Source organism: Zalophus californianus, chromosome 4 (genome assembly GCF_009762305.2).
Source record: "Zalophus californianus isolate mZalCal1 chromosome 4, mZalCal1.pri.v2, whole genome shotgun sequence".
NCBI classification, from domain to species: Eukaryota; Metazoa; Chordata; class Mammalia; order Carnivora; family Otariidae; genus Zalophus; species Zalophus californianus.
The window spans coordinates 21,402,919-21,421,735 of NC_045598.1; the positions used below are offsets into that span (position 1 = coordinate 21,402,919).

Consider the following 18,817-nt stretch of genomic DNA (forward strand, 5'->3'; position numbering starts at 1 on the left):
CCAGGCGCCCCACTGTAACTTTTTAATAAGTTTTGAAATAGGGTAGTATAAATCATCCAAACTTGTTCTTTCTCAAAATTGTTTTGACTATTCAGAGTCTTCTGCATTTCCATGTAAACTTTAGTATCAGCTAATTTGTATTTTTTTTTAAAAGCCTACTGGGATTTGGTTGGTATTGCATTGCATCCGTAGACTAATTTGGGGAGAACTGACATCTTAACAATATTGAGTCACCCATGAGGTGGTATAGCTCTCCATTCAGTCAAGTTATCTTTAATTTCTCTCAACAGTGTTTCATAATTTTCAACATATAGATCTTGTATATCTTTAGTCAAATTTGTCCCTAAGTTTTTCATATTTCTGATGCTATTGTAAATGGTATTACTTTTATCAATTTCAAATTCTAAATGGTCATTGCTAGTGTATATAGAATTAATTTTTGCATATTAACTTGTATCCTCCAACCTTGCTAAACTCATTTATTAGTTTTAGTAGCTCCTATGTAAATTCCTTAAGACTTTTCACATGTCTGTGAATAAAGAGAGGTTTACCTCTCCCTTTCCAATGATGCCTTTTATTTATTTTTCTTGTCTTACAGTATTAGCTAGGACCTCCAGTACAATATTGAATTAATAAGTTACATTTCATCAAAATTAAAAACTCTCAGGGTTGGGGGGACAGGAGAAGGGAATTTAAAAAGGACATGGAGATAGGTGCCTCAGTTGGTTAGACATCTGACCCTTGATCTCAGCTCAGGTCTTGATATCAGGGTTATGAATCCAAGCCCCCCACTGGGCTCCATACTGTGCGTGGAGCCTACAATAAACAAACAAACAAATAAATAACAATGGGAAAATTTGGGGATGATATACGCTCATTATTTATTTATTTTTTTAAGATTTTATTTATTTGACAGAGAGAGACACAGCGAAAGAGGGAACACAAGCAGGGGGAGTGGGAGAGGGAGAAGCAGGCTTCCCGCCGAGCAGGGAGCCCGATGTGGGGCTCGATCCCAGGACCCTGGGATCACGACCTGAGCCGAAGGCAGACGCTTAACTGACTGAGCCACCCAGGCGCCCATATGCTCATTATTTAGATTGTTGTAATGGTTAATGGATGTACACTTACATCACAAACCATTACATTGGGTGCCTGGGTGCCTCAGTCAGTTGGGTGTTTGCCTTCAGCTCAGGTCATAATCCCAGGGTCCTTGGATGGAGCCCTGCATGGGGAGGGGGCTTCCCTGCTCAGTGGGGAGCCTGCTTCTCCCTCTCCCTCTGCCACTCCCCCTGCTTGTGCTCTCTCATTCGCTCTCTGTCAAATAAATAAAATCTTTAAAAAAAATAGTCATTACATTATACTCTCTAATATGTACAGTTTACTGTGTGTCATTTATACCCCCATTAAGATGTAAAAATTAAAAACCAAGAAAAAATTTACATTACATTATTCACCTGCTCCAAAATCTCCACTGACTTCACAAGACATTTGGAATAAAAGCTGAGGTCCCATGATGGCTTCTGAAGCCACATGTGATTTGGCTCTTCCTCCTCTCTGCCCTCATCACCCACCACTTGCTCCCGCATTCATTCTGCTCTCTTAGCCTCTCTGCTCTGCTTGGAGCATCCCTTGCCTGATCCCACCTCAGGGCCTTTGCTCTTGCGGTTCTTCCTGCCTGGAACTATCCTCTCTGGATATCACAGACACCCACACTACTCCCTCACTCCCCTGGTTTTCTGTTCTAATGTCATCTCCTCAGAAAACCCTATTTAGGGGCGCCTGGGTGGCTCAGTCGTTAAGCATCTGCCTTCGGCTCAGGTCATGATCCCAGGGTCCTGGGATGGAGCCCTGAATAGGGCTCCCTGCTCAGTGAGAAGCCTGCTTCTCCCTCTGCCTGCCTTGCCACCTGCTTGTGCACACTCTCTGTCTAATAAATACATAAAATCTTTTTTTTAATTTTCTTTTTTTTTTTAAAAAAGAAGATTTTATTTATTTGACAGAGAGAGACACAGTGAGAGAGGAAACACAAGCAGGGGGAGTGGGAGAGGGAGAAGCAGGCTTCCCGCGGAGCAGGGAGCCCGATGCGGAGCAGGGAGCCGGATGCAGGGTTTGATCCCAGGACCCTGGGATCATGACCTGAGCCGAAGGCAGACGCTTAATGACTGAGCCACCCAGGCGCCCCAGTACATAAAATCTTTTAAAATAAAAAAAAGAAAACCCTATTTTGATGTAGCACCCTGTCACCCTTCAAGCCATTGTCCTGCTTGACTGTTATTTATAGCACTTATTGCTTCTTGACATCACATTATATATGGTTTATTTTCTGTCTTCCCCATTACAATGTGAGCTCCCAAGACCAGGAATTGTGTGTTTTTATTTTCACTGCTGTGTAAGTGCCTGGTATATAACAGAGAGCTAGCACTTATTGAAACAAATACAAAGTAAACGAATTAACGATTAAAAACTTGGCAGAGGCCACATAGCTAGTAAGAGGGCGGTTGGAACTAAAACCTAGATCTCTCTCATGCAGATGTGCCTAACTCGCCTGCTGTGTTGCACAGCTCCTCCAGATTACTTTGTGAGGTGGGCACCATGATTTGCCTTACTTAGCAGAAGGGGAAGCAGGGTGGGGAGGGAAGGTCACTTGCCGGGCCTCAATCACATAGCGAGTCTCTGGCAAGGTCAGCTGACATCTGGATTCTGGAGCTCGCTGCAGAATGCAAGCACATGACCCTCGCCCACAGCAGGAGCCTCTAGGAGAGGAAGTTCCAAGAGCCCAGTGCTGACAGTGCACTGCCACGGGTGCTGACTACAAAGGCTTCTGGGAATGCTGGGTTCAAACTGCCTTTCAAGCTGTTTTATGCCTCTCTGCCTTTGTCCAGCTGCCCCTGCCTAGAGTGCCCTTCCTCCTTGAACTCCCCAGCTCGCCCTCGTCCTGGGAGCCCCAGCTTCAGAATCACCTACTGCACAAGGTCTTCTCTGAGCCTATAGCTCCGAGTCCAGAGTCCAGCCCTATTGTGGGATTTGACTGACTGAATTAATGAGCGAATAGCATTTATCCACTTTCACTCATTCTTTCTACCATTAATATTTACTTAATTCCTGTTTTGTGCCAAGCACTGGGGATACTACCACTGATCATTGCCCTTGAGTGACCTAGGAGGGAGACCGCTAATGCAGTGGACAAAAGGGTCTGTGACCTCACTGGCCGGTCAGAGGCTTTCTGAGGACAGGGCTGTACCCTAAAGTCATGTAGTAGGAGCTGGCCCTTTGAAGAGGAGAAGAGGGCTGAGAACAGGAAAGGTGTTGAGCACGGTTGGGGCTCAGAGTACCAGTGGGGAGTAAAGAAGGGGCTAGAGGCATCCGTAGGGACCTGACACACAAAAATATTTTTCCAGGTAAACAGAGTGGGGTGGAGAAAATATCTCAGCTGAGGAGTCAGTGGGGAAGGTGGGAGAGGGACAAACTCTTAATTTGGGTAAAGCTGGCAGGAAGGACTCCTCCCCGAACACACACCCTCCCTGAGGCTCCTTGGGATTCCTGGATTCTCAGGCTCCTCTCTCTCCTACTCCTAGAATTAGGGGACAAGCAGAGACATGGGCCCCTTCAGGCTCTACCATGCAGGTGACCCATGACTGAGATTACATGGAGACCTGTCAAAATGGCTTCTTACTGACTTGCTAGGAGTTAGCCAGAAGAGGGGCACCTGGCTAGCTCAGTTGGTAGACTCTTGAGCTCGGAGTCATGAGTTCAAGCCCGACTTGGGGTGTAGAGATTATTTACTTACATACACACATACATATATCCACTTAAAAAAAAAAAAAGAGTGAGAAGAAAACCTGGGCCTTCCCAGATCCTCAACCTGTCCTGTCAGACACAGAAATAGCAAATAAGTCTTTGGCCTTGGGTAAACTTGACAGCTCGTCTGTCCTCCTTGTTGAGTGACCTTGGATTCTTTATCTCTGAGCCTCAAGTTTCCTCATTTGTAAAAATGAGAATAAGAACACCTTACAAGTTTGTGTGAGAAGGAAATACAATGATTTGATTGTTGGCAACAGCGAGGAGTTCGCCTCACCACCAATTTGCCAAAACAAGTTAAAGTGGTAAAATCCACCCACTTTGGGACAGTGAGATTAAACCAATAGACGAGCTGTTTGGGACCAGCCAGAACTCCAGCCTTGATAACCGGGGTTTCCCGAAGGCCTGACTGGAGAGGGTAGACTGGCTCTTGGAGGCAGATGTCTCAGCCTTACCTTTGCCACTAACCCATGGGGACCTGACCACTGTGTCCTCTTCCTCTTGGCACTTGATTTGCAGTCCCCCTTTGTGGCATCAGGGGGGTAATGAAGAGTGAGACAAACTCAGATATGAGTCTCAGCTCTGCTCTGTGACCTGAGACAAGCCTCAGTCTCGTTGGCTCTAAAATAGGCACACTATGGCCCTCTCAAAGTTGTCACCAGCAGAGTGTGAAGAACTGACCATCTGGCCTCATAAATGTTAGTTGTCCAGACCACAGGCCAGCAGTACTCTCTCTGGAATCGCATTTGCCTACGTCTGTCCGGCCTCCTACCAGCCCTGTCGGCATCTCTCTCTGGGCCCTGAGGCCCCGCCCCAGGCAGGTGCTGAGGATGCAGTGGGGGCTGTTAAACATTGAACCCGACCATTGAAACGGGAGGCCCTGGGAGGCCCTCGGCCAGGGCTAATGGAGCACCTGGGTGGGGAAAGGACACCTATAAACCATCAGCTTTCTAGAGTGGTGCCTCCAGCTCCAGCAACAGGGGCCCAACCAGGGCACTGCCCGGAGAGTGGGGCTGGAGAAAAGCCGGCCGGCGGAACGCGGTGAACGCTCGGGCGGTCTTAGTCTCGGGCCAGGGCGCGTTTGGTTCTCGTCCCTCGCTCGTCCTCCTCCCGACACTGCCTTCTTTAATCTACCATCCCGCGAAGCAGGGGTTATTAGAGGACGAAACTAGGGCCCCCAGGCAGGAGAGCACGTGCCCAGGTGTCTCGCGCCCCGGGCCGAGGGGCGGGGTCAGCCCCCGGGGCGGCTGACCTCGGGGCGGGGGGCGGGCGGGGCGGCCGGCCTCGGGCGGCTAGACGCGGGCTATGGCGGTCGGAGGCTGCCGCTACCAGTTCCGGATCGCGCTGCTGGGGGACGCGGCCGTGGGCAAGACGTCGCTGCTGCGGCGCTATGTAGCGGGCGCGCCCGGGGCCGCGGAGCCCGAGCCCGAGTCCGAGTGGGCGCCCACGGTGGGCGTCGAGTTCTACAGCCGCAAGCTGCAGCTGCGAGCCGGGCCGCGAGTCAAGCTGCAGCTCTGGGACACCGCGGGCCACGAGCGCTTCAGGTGCGAGCCGGGCGGGCTGAGGGACCTGGGGGGGCGGTCAGTGCTCCCCGCCTCCAGGGCGGTTATTCCCGCCCCCCCCCGCGAGGGCTCGGCCTCAGTGGCCAAGGTACAGGTCTGGGGGTCCCTGCCCTGCTCTCTGGCCCTCCACGTGGAGTCGTTCGTTCCACAGATGCAGCCGGGTGGGCCAAGCCCCCCAGCCAGAGGCCTGAGACCCTGGCGCTGGGAGGGCGCAGGGGTCCTGCCACGGAGACCTGGGGGGATGGGTGACCCGGCTGCTGAGAGCCCACCGGAGCAGAGCGAGCAGAGCGGGAGGTGTCAGGGAGATGGGAAAGGAAGAGAGGTTTGGGATGGCCCGGAAGGTTGTGTAGGAGTTTGCCAGGCAGAGAGCGGGAAGCAAAAATCTGCCGTCAGGAAAACATCCCGCTTCCTCCAGGAATGGTCCAGAGAGGAGGTGACTTGAACTTGCTCCCTAGCTGAGGCGCAGGCACTCCGTTGGGAGAGACACAGAGGCGGGGGGCAGAGAAGCACCTGGCAGTGTGAAAAGAGCTATGGGGCTTGTGAGGCAGTCCTTGCACGCGGGGGACATCCTGCCTGTGGGGGCACCTGGAAGGTATAAACCTCTCCCAGCTCACTCCGCCTCCTTCAGGTGCATCACCAGGTCCTTCTACCGGAATGTGGTGGGTGTCCTCCTGGTCTTTGATGTGACAAACAGGAAGTCCTTTGAACATATCTGCGACTGGCACCAGGAGGTCGTGGCCACTCAGGGCCCGGACAAGGTGATCTTCTTACTGGTTGGCCACAAGAGTGACCTGCAGAGCACCCGCTGTGTCTCGGCCCAGGAGGCAGAGGAGCTGGCTGCCTCCCTGGGCATGGCCTTCATGGAGACCTCCGCCAAAAATAACTGCAATGTGGACCTGGCCTTCAGCACCCTTGCTGACGCAATCCAGCAGGCCCTGGATCAGGGGGACATCAAGCTGGAGGAGGACTGGGGGGGCGTCCGGCTCATCCACAAGACCCAAGTCCCCAGCGCCCCCCCCAGGAAGCAGCCCCCAGGTCCATGCCAGTGTTGACTCTGGGAGGGAAAGGGTGAAAGCAGTGCCAACCTTAGAAGTGCTGCTGGGATGGGGAGTGTCTCAGTATCTTTATGGAGAGCAAAGGGCCAAATGTAGCCAAAGGGTTAATATAAACAGTATCCTAGCAGTCACACCTCCCGGAGTTTGGGGTTTCAGAGCTCAGCCCCTTTCTGCCAGAAAGCTCTAAGAAGCCAGGTGTGCAGCTTCGTGTCCATCAGCCTGTTTCCTCAGTTGTCAGTGGGGCTCATAGAAGACCCGTGCCACGGCGGGGGTGGGGGTGGGGGCATCAATGAGAAATGGATGTGGGGGACATGCTCAGCCAGAGCCAGCCACACTGTTAGGAGCCGAATACAAGAACTGTCCTCACCACTCTTTCCCCTCTGACATTTCTGGCAGCGCTCCCGAGCCTGGACGCGGAGACGCGCTGAGTCTGGACGCTGCTGCACAGGCGAGGACTGGGCAGGGAGTTTCAGGGCAAGCCTACCTGGGAGCCTCCTTAGGTTCTCAGACTTGGATGAGTCTTAAATGTGTGCCCTGAACCTCAGGATCGCTGCCCAGTGCCCCTACTCCAAGGCCAGGTGCTGGATCTGGATCTGGGAGGCAGGGATGAAGGTGAGCGAGCATCTCCTAGGTTGGGCACATAGTGGACACTGTGATGAGGCACCAAGATGTCCCTACAGGGCTGCAGACCCCACAGCCTTCTACCCCCACCCCTAAAACACCCCCTCCCCCAGCTGCTGGGAGTGCTGCCGATGATGGTGGGCTCACAGCACCCTCTGGGAACTGCCTGCCCCTCAGGGTTGCCTACATCCGGTGTTGATCTGTTGAATCTGTTGGGGGGTGGGGGAGTGTTTAAAGGCCCGGTTCTCTTGCCCCAGCTCGGAAGCTCAAACCCAGCTTCATCACTCTTCGTGGGGCTGATTGAGGCCATTGTTCTTACAACATCACAGCTAAATTCTTCCTCTGCTCAGTCCCACTTTCCTCCCTTCCTCCCCCAAGCAGGTATTGATCTCAAGAACCCTCTAATCAATGTCTGCTCGCTAATCCTCAGCTCAGCAATTGCCTCCTGGGGAACAGGAACAGCTAGGCAGAGAATGTCCTAGGGCAATCAGGGAGGGTTTCCTGGAGATAGTGTTTATGTTGGTAAGAATCTCAGCGCGCCTGGGTGGCTCAGTTGGTTAAGCGACTGCCTTCGGCTCAGGTCATGATCCTGGAGTCCCGGGATCGAGTCCCACATCGGGCTCCCTGCTCAGCAGGGAGTCTGCTTCTCCCTCTGACCCTCTTCCCTCTCATGCTCTCTATCTCTCGTTCTCTCTCTCTCAAATAAATAAATAAAATCTTTAAAAAAAAAAAAAGAATCTCAGCAGGTGTAGAGGGGGTGTCATTCTGCTAGTAGGCACAGAAAGGGCAGGAACAGTTCCACAGCAAAAAAGAGCACAGCCACTTCACTCACTTTGTGACCTGGGGCTTACGAGGGTCTCGGATTCCTCCTCAGCATCATGTAACTGATAATCCCTTCTTCCTAGGGTTCTTGGGAGGTTTCCAGTCAGGGAGGGCTTCTTAGCTTCCTCCCCATGGGGCTGGGCCAGGGTGGGTCTCCCTTTGCACTGCCTCCTCCCTACCTCCTCTCTTAAAACAGTCATCCCTCATCCTTATGATAGTCTTGCAAGGTTGGCACGGTTACCCTCATTTCACCAATGGGGAAGCTTGGAGAGGGAGAGAGAAATGACTGACTTGTTTTTGAGAATGTTATCATTCCTTCATCAATTAAAAAAAAAAAAAGCATCTACTCTGTTCTGGGCTCTGAGGATGCAGCAGTGAACATGACAGAAAAGCCATCCTGGGGTTGACATTCTAGTGGGAGAGAACAAAACGAGTAAATAAGTGAACTAAATGATCTCCAGTTGTAAGTGCTCTGAAGCCCACAGCTCCTGGAGACAGGGCTGGGAAAGATGGGACTGATTTCTTTAGAGCAGTTGGTCAGGGAGAGCCTCCCTGAGAAGATGACCTTGAGCTGAGAGCTGGGGGAGGGAGGAGAGGGGCCCAGCTAAGAGCAGCGGTCTGGGCCAAAAGAAAAGTGGCCAGCACTGAGTACTTCTTATGTCCAGTTGAGGTAGGTACTGTTGTTCCATTTTACTGATGTGCAGACTAAGGCCCAGTGAGGTTAACTGAAACCAGTGAGCAGAGGAAGAAGCCTCAAGGTAAGGAACAAGGAAAGAGCTGGGCTCTTTCTAGGAATTTACTGGAGATCTGAGCAGCTAGAGTAAGTGAAGAAGCAGGGAGTGACCTTCAACTTGGTCTGTGGTTTCTTATTTCCCAGAGCTTCCCTGAATAGGAGTACAGTGTAAACCAAAGCTTGTTTGGGAGATGAGCAGCTCATCCTGGGGATGGAGGTGGGGATTTTGCTGTCAGGTGTTCAAAACCTCCCCAAATCCCTGAAGAGAGGAAGAAAAAACTGACCTTCTCTGCCCAAATCCTGGCTGGGCACTGGAGGACCGGCCTGAGCCCAGGGCCTCCCAAGGCTGGGTCCATCTCCAAGAAGATGTTGCCCACTGTCCCCAGCTGCCTCCTTTGAGGACTGTTCAGCAGGCCGCAGCCATACATCTCTAACGCTCCTCAGCCTCAGTTTCCCATCTGTAAAATGGGGAGAACAGTAGTTTCTGTCTCACAAGGTTGTTGTGAGGATTAAATGAAATATTATGTGAATTCCTACCACACACGTAAGCTCATGCATTGTGGGCTCATTCTGTGGCTTATTATTATCCCCGAAGCAAACCTGTGAGGTGGGGCTCAGCTTGTCCATTTCACAGACAGGAAGTCCAGGATGGGAAACTGATGTGGCTCAGCTGGTGAACCCAGGCCTCGTCCACCGGCCTCAGGCCAGGCCCAGAAGGTCCTACCTCGTGCCTCGGGGCTCCGGTCCCACACTCACAAGCCCCTTGCTGTGTGGCAAACCCTCTGGAGGCTACAAGTGGCTTTGCTGGGTCGGATTCTGGCAGCAGCAGGAAAACAGCCCTGCCCAGCCCACTGGCTAAGAGGAAAAGCAGACAAGAGCAGTGGAGGGGGGCAGACCCACCTGCCAGCTGAGTCGTGCCTCCCACAGCCGCTCAGAAGCAGCCTCCGCTCCCCTGCTCCCCTGCCCTGAGTGCCATTGCTGTCACAGTTCAGGCCCTGCGGTCTCTAGTGGAGATTGTGCCGCCCCTCTTGAGGCCTGTAGGGTGTCCCCTGTTGATTCAGCATCCACAGCGCCCCAGAGGGAAGTTTTTAAAGTATATTTGACGTGGCTATTCCCCTCCTAGAATTCAAAGTCCTGGCCCTTCCGGAGCTAGTGCGTGATGCCTCTCCCCCTCCTTGGCCCTGACAAATTCCGAACCACCTGCAGCCCTGGGCTTTGCACGTGCTTCTTCCACTGGATGGCCCCAGCCCTCTCCCCTCTCCCCGGGTGACCAGACTGGCTTGCCGCACTCAGGTAAGTATCACTTCTTCTTAACCACAGCATCATCCCAGCTGCCTACATTACGGTGGGCTTTGCAGTCAAGCCTGGGTTTGACTCCCAGCTCCACCATGTGTAACTGTGGGACCCTGGTAACTCACTTCATCTCCGCAAGCCTCAGTGAACTCCTCTGGAAAATGAGGACACTAATACCTAACTCACACAGGATTTTAGAAAGGATTTAATGAGAAATCAAAGGCAGTGCTGGTCACACAGTAAGAATTCACAAAATGGAAGTTCCCTTTTCCCCCTGAGCGTTTTATTCATCGCTGTAACGGAACAGAGACTACCAAAGTAAACACTGTGGGGAAATAACAAAAGTTCTTAAAGATCATGTCCTGCTTCTGGAGACGTGAACTGGGTTCTGCTTCTGTACTAAGAGTGAAGTTCCAGAATAGTCCCTTCAGGTCTATCCCTAGACTAGTCTGAGCAAGCAAAACTTCCTCTCCAAAGCAGCACCCTGACTCAACCCTCCAGCCACAGCAGCTTCGAGAAGGTCAGGCTCCCAGGCCTGGATCCTTGACTTTTGCCCTTTTGAAGGCACAGAGCCAGTCTGCCACCCATGGGAGCCTTTCGGAAGACACTGCCCATTCTGGGAGCCACTGAAACTTAGTGGGTAAAGACAGAAGACCCATCCTGCCCTCCACACACAGCCTGGAGCTGAAGATGTCTGGGTGGGAGCCCAGCCCCTGTCCTCTACCTCTGAGCCTTGGTCTTCATGGTAAAATAAGAATAATTCCTACCCCACAGCTTTGTTAGAGGATTAAATAGGATGCTGTGTGTTAAGTGCCCAGTAAGTGTTAAGCTCCTTCTGCTAACAAGCTCCTTCTGGGTCTTTCATGTGTGGTTCCCTTGTCTGGAATGTCCTTCCTCCATCTCTGTCAAAATTCTGGTCATCCTTCAAGGCTTGGCCCAACCGGCTGTATCAATTCCTTCTCCAGGCCTTCAGGGCACCTGGAGATTTCACCCTCTGTTGCCCCACTAGACTAGCGCTTTGAGGCCAGGGCCCCCATGAGGATGGACAATGGACCAAGAGCACAGCTCTGAGTCCTGGCCTGCCCAGGGACCTCAGACAGGACATAATGACCTCTCCAGATCTTGATGTTCTTACCTGTAAGATATGGGGCTGCGCTGGGTGGCGCTGGGGCCTTTTCTAACTAGAGGTAACTGTAAGGCTTCAGTCCACATCAGGCCTCCTCCTCCCTGCTTCCCCTCATGCAGGCACAGGAGACTTTTCAGGATGGCTTTGTGGTCCCAGATGGCTCCTTCTGTGTCCAAAACTCACCCGTGTTGTTGCAACCACCCTCTACTTCTATCTTTTGGTTAGTACTTTCTCAGGAAAACCTCGCATGCCATATTCCTTTTAGTCCAAATTAACCACAGCACCTTCTTGGTTGGCTCTTCTCCTGCCTGTTTCCAACTCCATTCTCCATGCTGGCAGCCAGAGCAAGGCTTTTAACATGTAAACCCAGTCACATCAGTCCACCACCTGAAACTCCACTGGTCCCTAGCACCTGCACAGTTTTCGAACTTTTTGTTTATATGCCTGTTTTTAGCACCAGAATCCTCTTACCAGATGGAGTCTTTCTGATAGCCCTAAAATGTCTAACAATTAAGAAAGGTATTACTCAGGGGTGCCTGGGTGGCTCAGTTGGTTGAGCATCTGACTCTTGGTTTCAGCCCAGGTCATGATCTCAGGGTTGTGAGATCAAGCCCCACGTTGGGCTCTGAGCTCAGCAGAGAGTCTACTTGAGTTTCTCTCTCCCTCTCCCCCCGCTTTCTCTCTCTCTCTCAAATAAATTAATCTTTAAAAAAATAAAAAAGGTATTGCTCAGGCTGAGGAGGAATGGGAAGCACAAGGCCAGCCTGGTGGGTTACCTAGTTGCCTACACTACACCCTCCCACTCCTGCAAGACAGACAGACACACACACACATACGACACCCTCCCACTCCTGCAAGACAGACAGACACACACACACATACACCAGCCTCTGAAGCCTGTCCCTACACACACACACACAACCAGCCTCTGAAGCCTGTCCCTACACACACACACACACACACACACACACACACAACCAGCCTCTGAAGCCTGTCCCTACACACACACACACACACACACACAACCAGCCTCTGAAGCCTGTCCCTACACACACACACACACACACACACACACAACCAGCCTCTGAAGCCTGTCCCTACACACACACACACACACACACACACACAACCAGCCTCTGAAGCCTGTCCACACACACACACACACACACACACACACACACACACACACACACACACACACACACACACACACACACACACACACACACACACACACACACACCAGCCTTTGCTTGCTCTCCTTTGCAGCCCTAGGCACAGAGGCAGGTTTTTTTGTTTTTTAAAATATGTATCCATTTATTCCAGAAAGACAGCAAGCACATGCAAGTGGGGAGAGGGGCAGAGGGAATCTCAAGCTGACTTCACACTGAGTGCCAAGCCCCACGCAGGGCCAATCCCAGGACCTGGAGATCACGACCTGAGCCGAAATTAAGAGTCAGAGGCTTAACTGACTGAGCCATCCAGGCACCCCAGACACAGAGGCAGTTTTTCACTCACCCTATGGCAGGGCTGCTCCCTGTGTGTGTTTTTTTTTTAAAGATTTTATTTATTTATTAGAGAGAGACACAGCGAGAGAGGGAACACAAGCAGGGGGGAGTGGGAGGGGGAGAAGCAGGCTTCCTGCCGAGCAGGGAGCCCGATGTGGGACTCGATCCCAGGACCCCGGGACCATGACCTGAGCCGAAGGCAGACGCTTAACGACTGAGCCACCCAGGCACCCATCCCCGTGTTTTTTATTCATTAGTATAGCCCACTGCCCAGCCCAGGCCCAGGCCCAGGCCCAAGCCCAGGCCCAGCTTATAAACACTTGCTGAATGAACAGCCCCTCCACATACAGGTAGGACAAGACTCAAGATAGATGAAGCCACTTACCTGTCACAGGGTGGATCAAGAATTGAGAACTATGGACTCTCCCCCAGCTCTTTCCATTAAACTGCCCCAATTCCTTTGTCCCTTTCTGTCCTCAATGGAGGATTCAAAACTAATTCTGGATTCCTTCTTGGCTGTCAAGGTCAGTGACTTGTTCCTACTATCAGAATTCAGCAAGAGGCCTTTTGCTGTCTGATATCACCAAAAGAACATCCTTTGAGAGTGTCACCCAGTGGCATTGGAAGGTTCTGGAAAAAGTGAAACCCTTCAACATCCTCTTTCTGGTGGTAGGCCACAGAGAGACTTGGTGCCTGAGCACAGCTGATGCCGGAGGAAGGCGAGAAGCTGGCTGCCTCTCTGGGTGTGCACCTTGGCCAAGAGCAACAGGAACATCAGCACAGCCTCAAGAGATCTACGAGGCTTGAAGAGAAGGGTTCTGGGCTCAAATTCCGAGTGGGAGGGAGTGAAAAGCAGGGCAAGGACGATGTGCCCATGCTGGTGACCCCTGGATGGAACAGCCAGGCCCTCTGAAGCCCAAGGAACCCTCACAATCCACAAGGGCTATGCTGGGCTCAGGACAGGATGATGCTAGGTGCCACTGAAGGTCATGACCCTGAGTTCTTAGGGGCCTGGTTTCCTCTGCATGATGGTGAAAGTACCAGGATCAGGGATATCAACAACTAAGAACAGACAAGGCACCTGCCCAGATGGGCCTTTCCCCAGGTTACTGCCATCCTTTCTTAGGGCCAAGGATGAACTCCAGGAGTTCCAGAAGAGCGGGTCAAAAAATGTTTTGCCAAAACCAGGATGCCTCTTCAGTTTGGGGTTCATGAGAGAAGGTCACTCTGCCCCATTCTTATGGCAGAGAAACTGGACTCAAACTCCTACTCATGGTATGGCCTTCCTTGGAGTAAAATAATAGAAAAATTCCTGGGTTTTTTCTCCTCACAGAAATGAATAATGGTGCTGCCACCTGCTGACAGAGAGCTACATCCAGCCTTCCTTGTCCTCTTAACTCCCTCTGGCCTTTCAAAGGCTGTAAGCCATGTACCCTGTCTTTCGATTAATAACTTCTTTATTCTGGAAAAGCAAATGAAAGTCATATTCATATAAACACTGACATTACAAAGTACAGGGAAAAGGGGAAGGGAGAAGAAACACAAACCTCTACAAATCCTGCTAATACTGTCTCACCAAACAAGACCATAATGCTTTGTCCCATATTCAATCACTTATATAATAAACCACAAATAAAATCTTCTCTGGAAGATACATCGTTCCTCTTTGAGACGGCAGGGAAAAGGGACTGGAAGTTGGGGTAGGAGGCTTTATTCTTTTGGCAGATCCTCTCAGTCATTATAGATATTGCTGCACTGTTAATAAAAAATATATGCTTCTCTGTAAAGCATTAAAAAAAAAATCCAAGGATGAGATGGCTGAGGTCTCAGCTCAAGTATCTCCAAATACATTGTTGTCCATTCCCTGACCTTCCCGTGTGTTATTTCTTGGTTGTTTTCCGGATCAGTGCCATTCTCTGAAAGGAGAGCGAAATAACCAATTACACAGCTTAGAGTCAGAAACTTTCCCAGTCACCCACGTGGGGCACAGTCTATACCACAAGCCAGAGCCCTGGGGAACCTCCATTCACAGGGCAGCTCAGCAGGCTCCTTTGAGCCTGAGAGCAGTCTTCAGGGCCCCAAGAGATGTTTAGATAGGCCAGTGGATCCATTTCATTGACCAAAAGACCCAAACTGCTGGAAGTTAGCAAGATGGCAAAAAAGTTAAAACCAGAAGATGACAGCTCTTGTCTTCTGGGGACTGAGGGACCAGGCCATCCAAGTGTGTGTTTCCAGGCCCCCCAGACTAATCTCTCTGAGGATGAAGAAAATAGGGAAGGGGGCTGTTCCAAGCCTGTGGCTACACATAAAGCGAGCTGACATTTCACACTTGATGACCTACAATGAAGGAAATGGACACTAACAATTTCCACCACAACCCATCAGGGAAACATTCAGGTCATGGGGGTTTCAAATTTTACTATTACCAGCCACTGGCCAAATTACTGATTTGCTTTGTTTACTTTTTTGACCAAGACACTGTCCTAATATTATGATACTTGCTGAGAGAGACAGAGAGCGCTGAAAAGTAAGTAATTTGGAAACAGAGCCAAAATGACCATCCACTGTCTGAAGGGACTCCTTTCTGAAGAATACTGTGGCCCTTTGATTCAGGCTATCGGTGACTTCCCTGTAGGGCTTCCTCTGTGAGGTCTGTAAACATACACACTCCACAGATCCAGGCTATGGACAAGTAAGGGACACTCAGCCAGAACCACCCAAATGTGCCCATCAAGCTTGGAAAAAGCCCACTTTTCAAATCAGAGCAGCCAGTTAAATTAAGCCTTTGTTAAAAGGAAGCCATCATTGCTATTAGACTGACCAATGAGAGAGACAACTTGTTGCACAGCAGAAGTGGAGTTAGGTTCTTGTACTGACCCCTCAGGTCTGCAGTCAGAGGGACAGAGAACAAAGGGCAAGTTGGGACAGAGGCCAGAAGGCCTGGCACAGCAGCCTGGGTGCTACCCTCCAGCACAAGTACGGCCTATCTCTCTTTTCTTTCTTTTTTTTTAAGATTTTATTTATTTATTTGCCAGAGAGAGAGAGAGGGAGACTACAAGCAGGGGGAGTGGCAGAGGGAGAAGCAGGCAAGGAGCCCAACGTGGAACTCGATCCCAGGACCCTGAGATCATGACCTGTGCTGAAGGCAGACGCTTAACGACTGAGCCACCCAGGCGCCCCTCTCTCCTTTCTTTAAACTGCCCTCTAGTGAGAGGGCCACACACGGCATTCCAATCAGTCACAATGCAGAGAGATTTCATTAGGGAGATGTGGACGGGGCGAGTTCTGTCCATATTAGAAGAACCTATAATTAACAGCTTTAAGTGACACCCATCAGGGTTGACAGGAAAAACTGAGACCCCATGTGGGAACAGCAGAGTACCACAGAAGTAACTGACTGTTCTCCGGTAGAGCCCTGCTGCCTCTTGCCTTCGCTGATCTTTGGTCCAGGGAGCGGAGCTTCCTGTGCAGAGGGAGTGACAAGTGCAGGGACCATAGCTGTGTGCGCTCCCTCAGAGACAGCTCAAGGGATGGACTGCACCTGCCCTGGGGTTCTGATGGCTCCTCACCTGTTTGTGGGCCTCTGTGGTGCAAGCCTTTTTGTAGGGTCGGATTTCTTCAGAGCCAAATCCTGGGATCCACATGTTCCACTGGCGTTCTGCAAGGAAGAGGCCAGCACAGAGATAAGGGGGCAGCGAAGGCAGCATCAGGTGCAGTGTGACCCTCGGACAAGGGTCAGGGAGGACTAATCTGAGCCATCAACTGTAGTAATGAACAGCGGCCCTGCAGACGGGTCTATGGAATACAAATGGAGAATCACATGTGGTGCCTCCAAGGTTTTAAATGACACCATTCGACCTGCTTGCAAAGACAAAGGAGTAACTGAGTCCAGGCTGTGAGCACTGAGCCCTAAGGTTTCCACGCAGTTCCACAGAAGAGGAAATTCCTTTGTTTCTTCAGTTGTCTTTCTTTTTTTTAAGTAGGCTCCATGCCCAATGTGGGGCTTGAACTCATGACGCCGAGATCAAGAGTCGCACACTCCACTGACTGAGTCAGCCAGGTGCCCCTTCAGTTGTCCTAACTCCTATGTTCAAAGTCACCCCTCTCAAACCCAAAGGAAGAGGAGGAACAGAAAGGCATTCCTAGTATTCAGGAGTTAAGAGCTGAGTCCCAGCTCTGCTGCTTCACTGTGGAGCTGGGTGACGCTGGGTCTCAGTTTCTTCATCTTTTACATGGTAGTAACAACTGTAATAACCACCTCATAGGGTGGTTGAGAGCATTCAAGGGCAAAGTGCAATCCCAGAGCCTGGGATAAATGCACAGAGATATGGATATAGGCATGGTATGTCCATACCACAGCCCTGTGTCCTGGTGCCAGTGGATATGTCATCCCTGTGAGAGTGTCACCAGAAGTTCCAACAGGGCAGAGATTCTGTTTATTCGACTGTGTCAGTAATTGGCATAGCTACATGGGCCCAAAGCTACAAATAAAAGTGTGTTGCACTTTAAGTATACCCAATATAAAAAATTATACTTACACAAGATTATTTAGGGAATAAGTCTACTCAAAAGGAGTTACATAGTTTATCACACTCCCCGAAAGCAGTGAAAACAGACTTAAAAATCTGTTTTGCCCCAGGCACAGCACTTACTTAAATTGAATATTAGTGGTTTTATAGTTATACTTCGTGTCTAACGTATAGTAACCACTGGGTGAATGAATGATTCATGTTTGGTTCTAGAAGAATTTTATATATAGCTCTCCTCCAATATTTTTTTTTAAACATTTTATTTATTTTTTTGACAGGGAGAGACACAGCAAGAGAGGGAACACAAGCAGGAGGAGTGGAAGAGGGAGAACAGGCTTCCTGTCAAGCGGGGGAGCCCGATGCGGGAGGGATCATGACCTGAGGCGAAAGCAGACGCTTAAGGACTGAGCCACCCGGGCACCTTGTCTTTTTTTTTTAAAGATTTTATTTAGGGGCGCCTGGGTGGCTCAGTCGTTAGGCGCCTGCCTTCGGCTCAGGTCATGATCCCGGGGTCCTGGGATCGAGCCTCACATCCGGCTCCCTGCTCAGTGGGAAGCCTGCTTTCCCCTCTCCCGCTCCCCCTGCTTGTGTTCCCTCTCTCGTCTCTCTCTCTGTCAAATAAATCAATAAAATCTTAAAAAAAAGAAAAAAAGATTTTATTTATTTGTCAGAGAGAGAGAGAGCACAAGTGGGGAGAGTGGCAGGCAGAGGGAGAAGCAGGCTCCCCACTGAGCAAGGAGCCTGATGCGGGACTTGATCCCAGGATCCCGGGATCATGACCTGAGCAGAAGGCAGACGCCCAACCAAATGAGCCACCTAGGTATCCCTCCTCCAATATTTCTTTGAAAATAAAAATGCTGAAGGCTTCTGCTAATATCTGTTGTCAGTACTTGAAAGTGACACTGAGATCATTCTTTGGGAATTAAACTTTACAATCCACACAAAGAGCATCAGGATATGGATCTGCAAAGTCTCTTTAAAGAAAGAGAGTAGTGGGGCGCATGGCTGACTCACTTGGTGGAGCATGAGACTCTTGATCTCGGGGTTTGGAGTTCCAGCCCCACATTAGGTGTAGAGATTACATAAAAAAATAAAATCTTAGGGGCACCTGAGTGATGCAGTCGGTTGAGCAACCATCTCTTGGTTTCAGCTCAGGTCCTGATCTCGAGGTCATGGGACTGAGCCCTGACTTGGGCCCCGCACTTAGCAGGGAGTGTACTTAAGAGTTTCTCTCCCTCTCTCTCTACCCCTCCCCCTGGCTCGCTCTCTCTCAAATAAATAAATAAATCCCAGATCACTGGGTAGCTCAGTTAATTAGGCGTCCAACTCTTGGTTTCAGCTGAGATCATGATTTCAGGGTCAAGGGATCGAGCCCACATCTGGCTCCTCACTCAGCATGGGGTCTGCTTGAGAGTCTCTCCCTTTCCCTCTCCCTGCTTGTTCTCTCTCCAAAATAAATGAATAAAATCTTTAAAAAAAATTAAAATAAATAAATCTTTAAAAAAACAAAAATTTTTTTAAATTTTAAAAAAAAGCTACCAGGCAAGAATGCACACATATTAAATATGTGTAGCAAAATATTTAAATATGCATTTATTTTTTAAGATTTTATTCGACAGAGAGCACAAGCTGGGGGAAGGGGCAGCAGGAGAGGAGAAGCAGGCTCCCTGCTCAGGGCTCAATCCCAGGACCCCAGGATCACAACCTGAGCCAAAGGCAGACACTTAACTTGACTGAGCCACCCAGGTATCCCTAAATGTGCATGTATTT

The 18,817-nt window shown here is 50.4% G+C and overlaps 2 protein-coding genes across 5 annotated transcripts in view; one reads left to right on the forward strand and one right to left on the reverse strand.

The window, feature by feature from the left end:
• Positions 1-5,103: 5,103 nt before the first annotated feature.
• Positions 5,104-13,300, forward strand: RAB42 (RAB42, member RAS oncogene family). Of its 2 annotated transcripts, XM_035727377.1 has the most exons (4): positions 5,104-5,342; positions 5,989-7,027; positions 9,715-9,884; positions 13,043-13,300. In XM_035727377.1, the coding sequence occupies exons 1-2, from the start codon at positions 5,104-5,106 to the stop codon at positions 6,410-6,412; spliced, it is 663 nt and encodes a 220-aa protein (XP_035583270.1). In that variant the 3' UTR covers positions 6,413-7,027; positions 9,715-9,884; positions 13,043-13,300. The 2 variants fall into 2 exon arrangements, with proteins under 2 accessions (XP_035583270.1, XP_035583269.1); XM_035727376.1 differs by lacking the exons at positions 9,715-9,884; positions 13,043-13,300 and having other exon boundaries at positions 5,989-6,395; positions 6,812-8,192.
• A 655-nt stretch (positions 13,301-13,955) lies between these two features.
• The window catches only part of TAF12 (TATA-box binding protein associated factor 12), a 35,243-nt gene continuing 30,381 nt past the window's right edge, over positions 13,956-18,817 (reverse strand). For all 3 annotated transcript variants that reach the window (XM_027577936.1, XM_027577930.2, XM_027577933.2), the window contains 2 exons: positions 16,088-16,176; positions 13,956-14,434 (listed from right to left, as the gene is read on the reverse strand). In XM_027577936.1, coding sequence (XP_027433737.1) covers positions 14,399-14,434; positions 16,088-16,176 — 125 coding nt within the window. In that variant the 3' untranslated portion in view covers positions 13,956-14,398. The remainder of the gene's footprint in view (positions 14,435-16,087; positions 16,177-18,817) is intronic.

Coding starts and splice junctions, on each gene's coding strand:
- RAB42 (XM_035727376.1), top strand. CDS start 5,104: ATGGCGGTCGGAGGCTGCCGCTACCAGTTCCGGATCGCGCTGCTGGGG. Junction 5,343..5,988: donor GCGGGCCACGAGCGCTTCAG/GTGCGAGCCGGG, acceptor CGCCTCCTTCAG/GTGCATCACCAGGTCCTTCT. Junction 6,396..6,811: donor CCCCAGGAAGCAGCCCCCAG/GTCCATGCCAGT, acceptor CATTTCTGGCAG/CGCTCCCGAGCCTGGACGCG.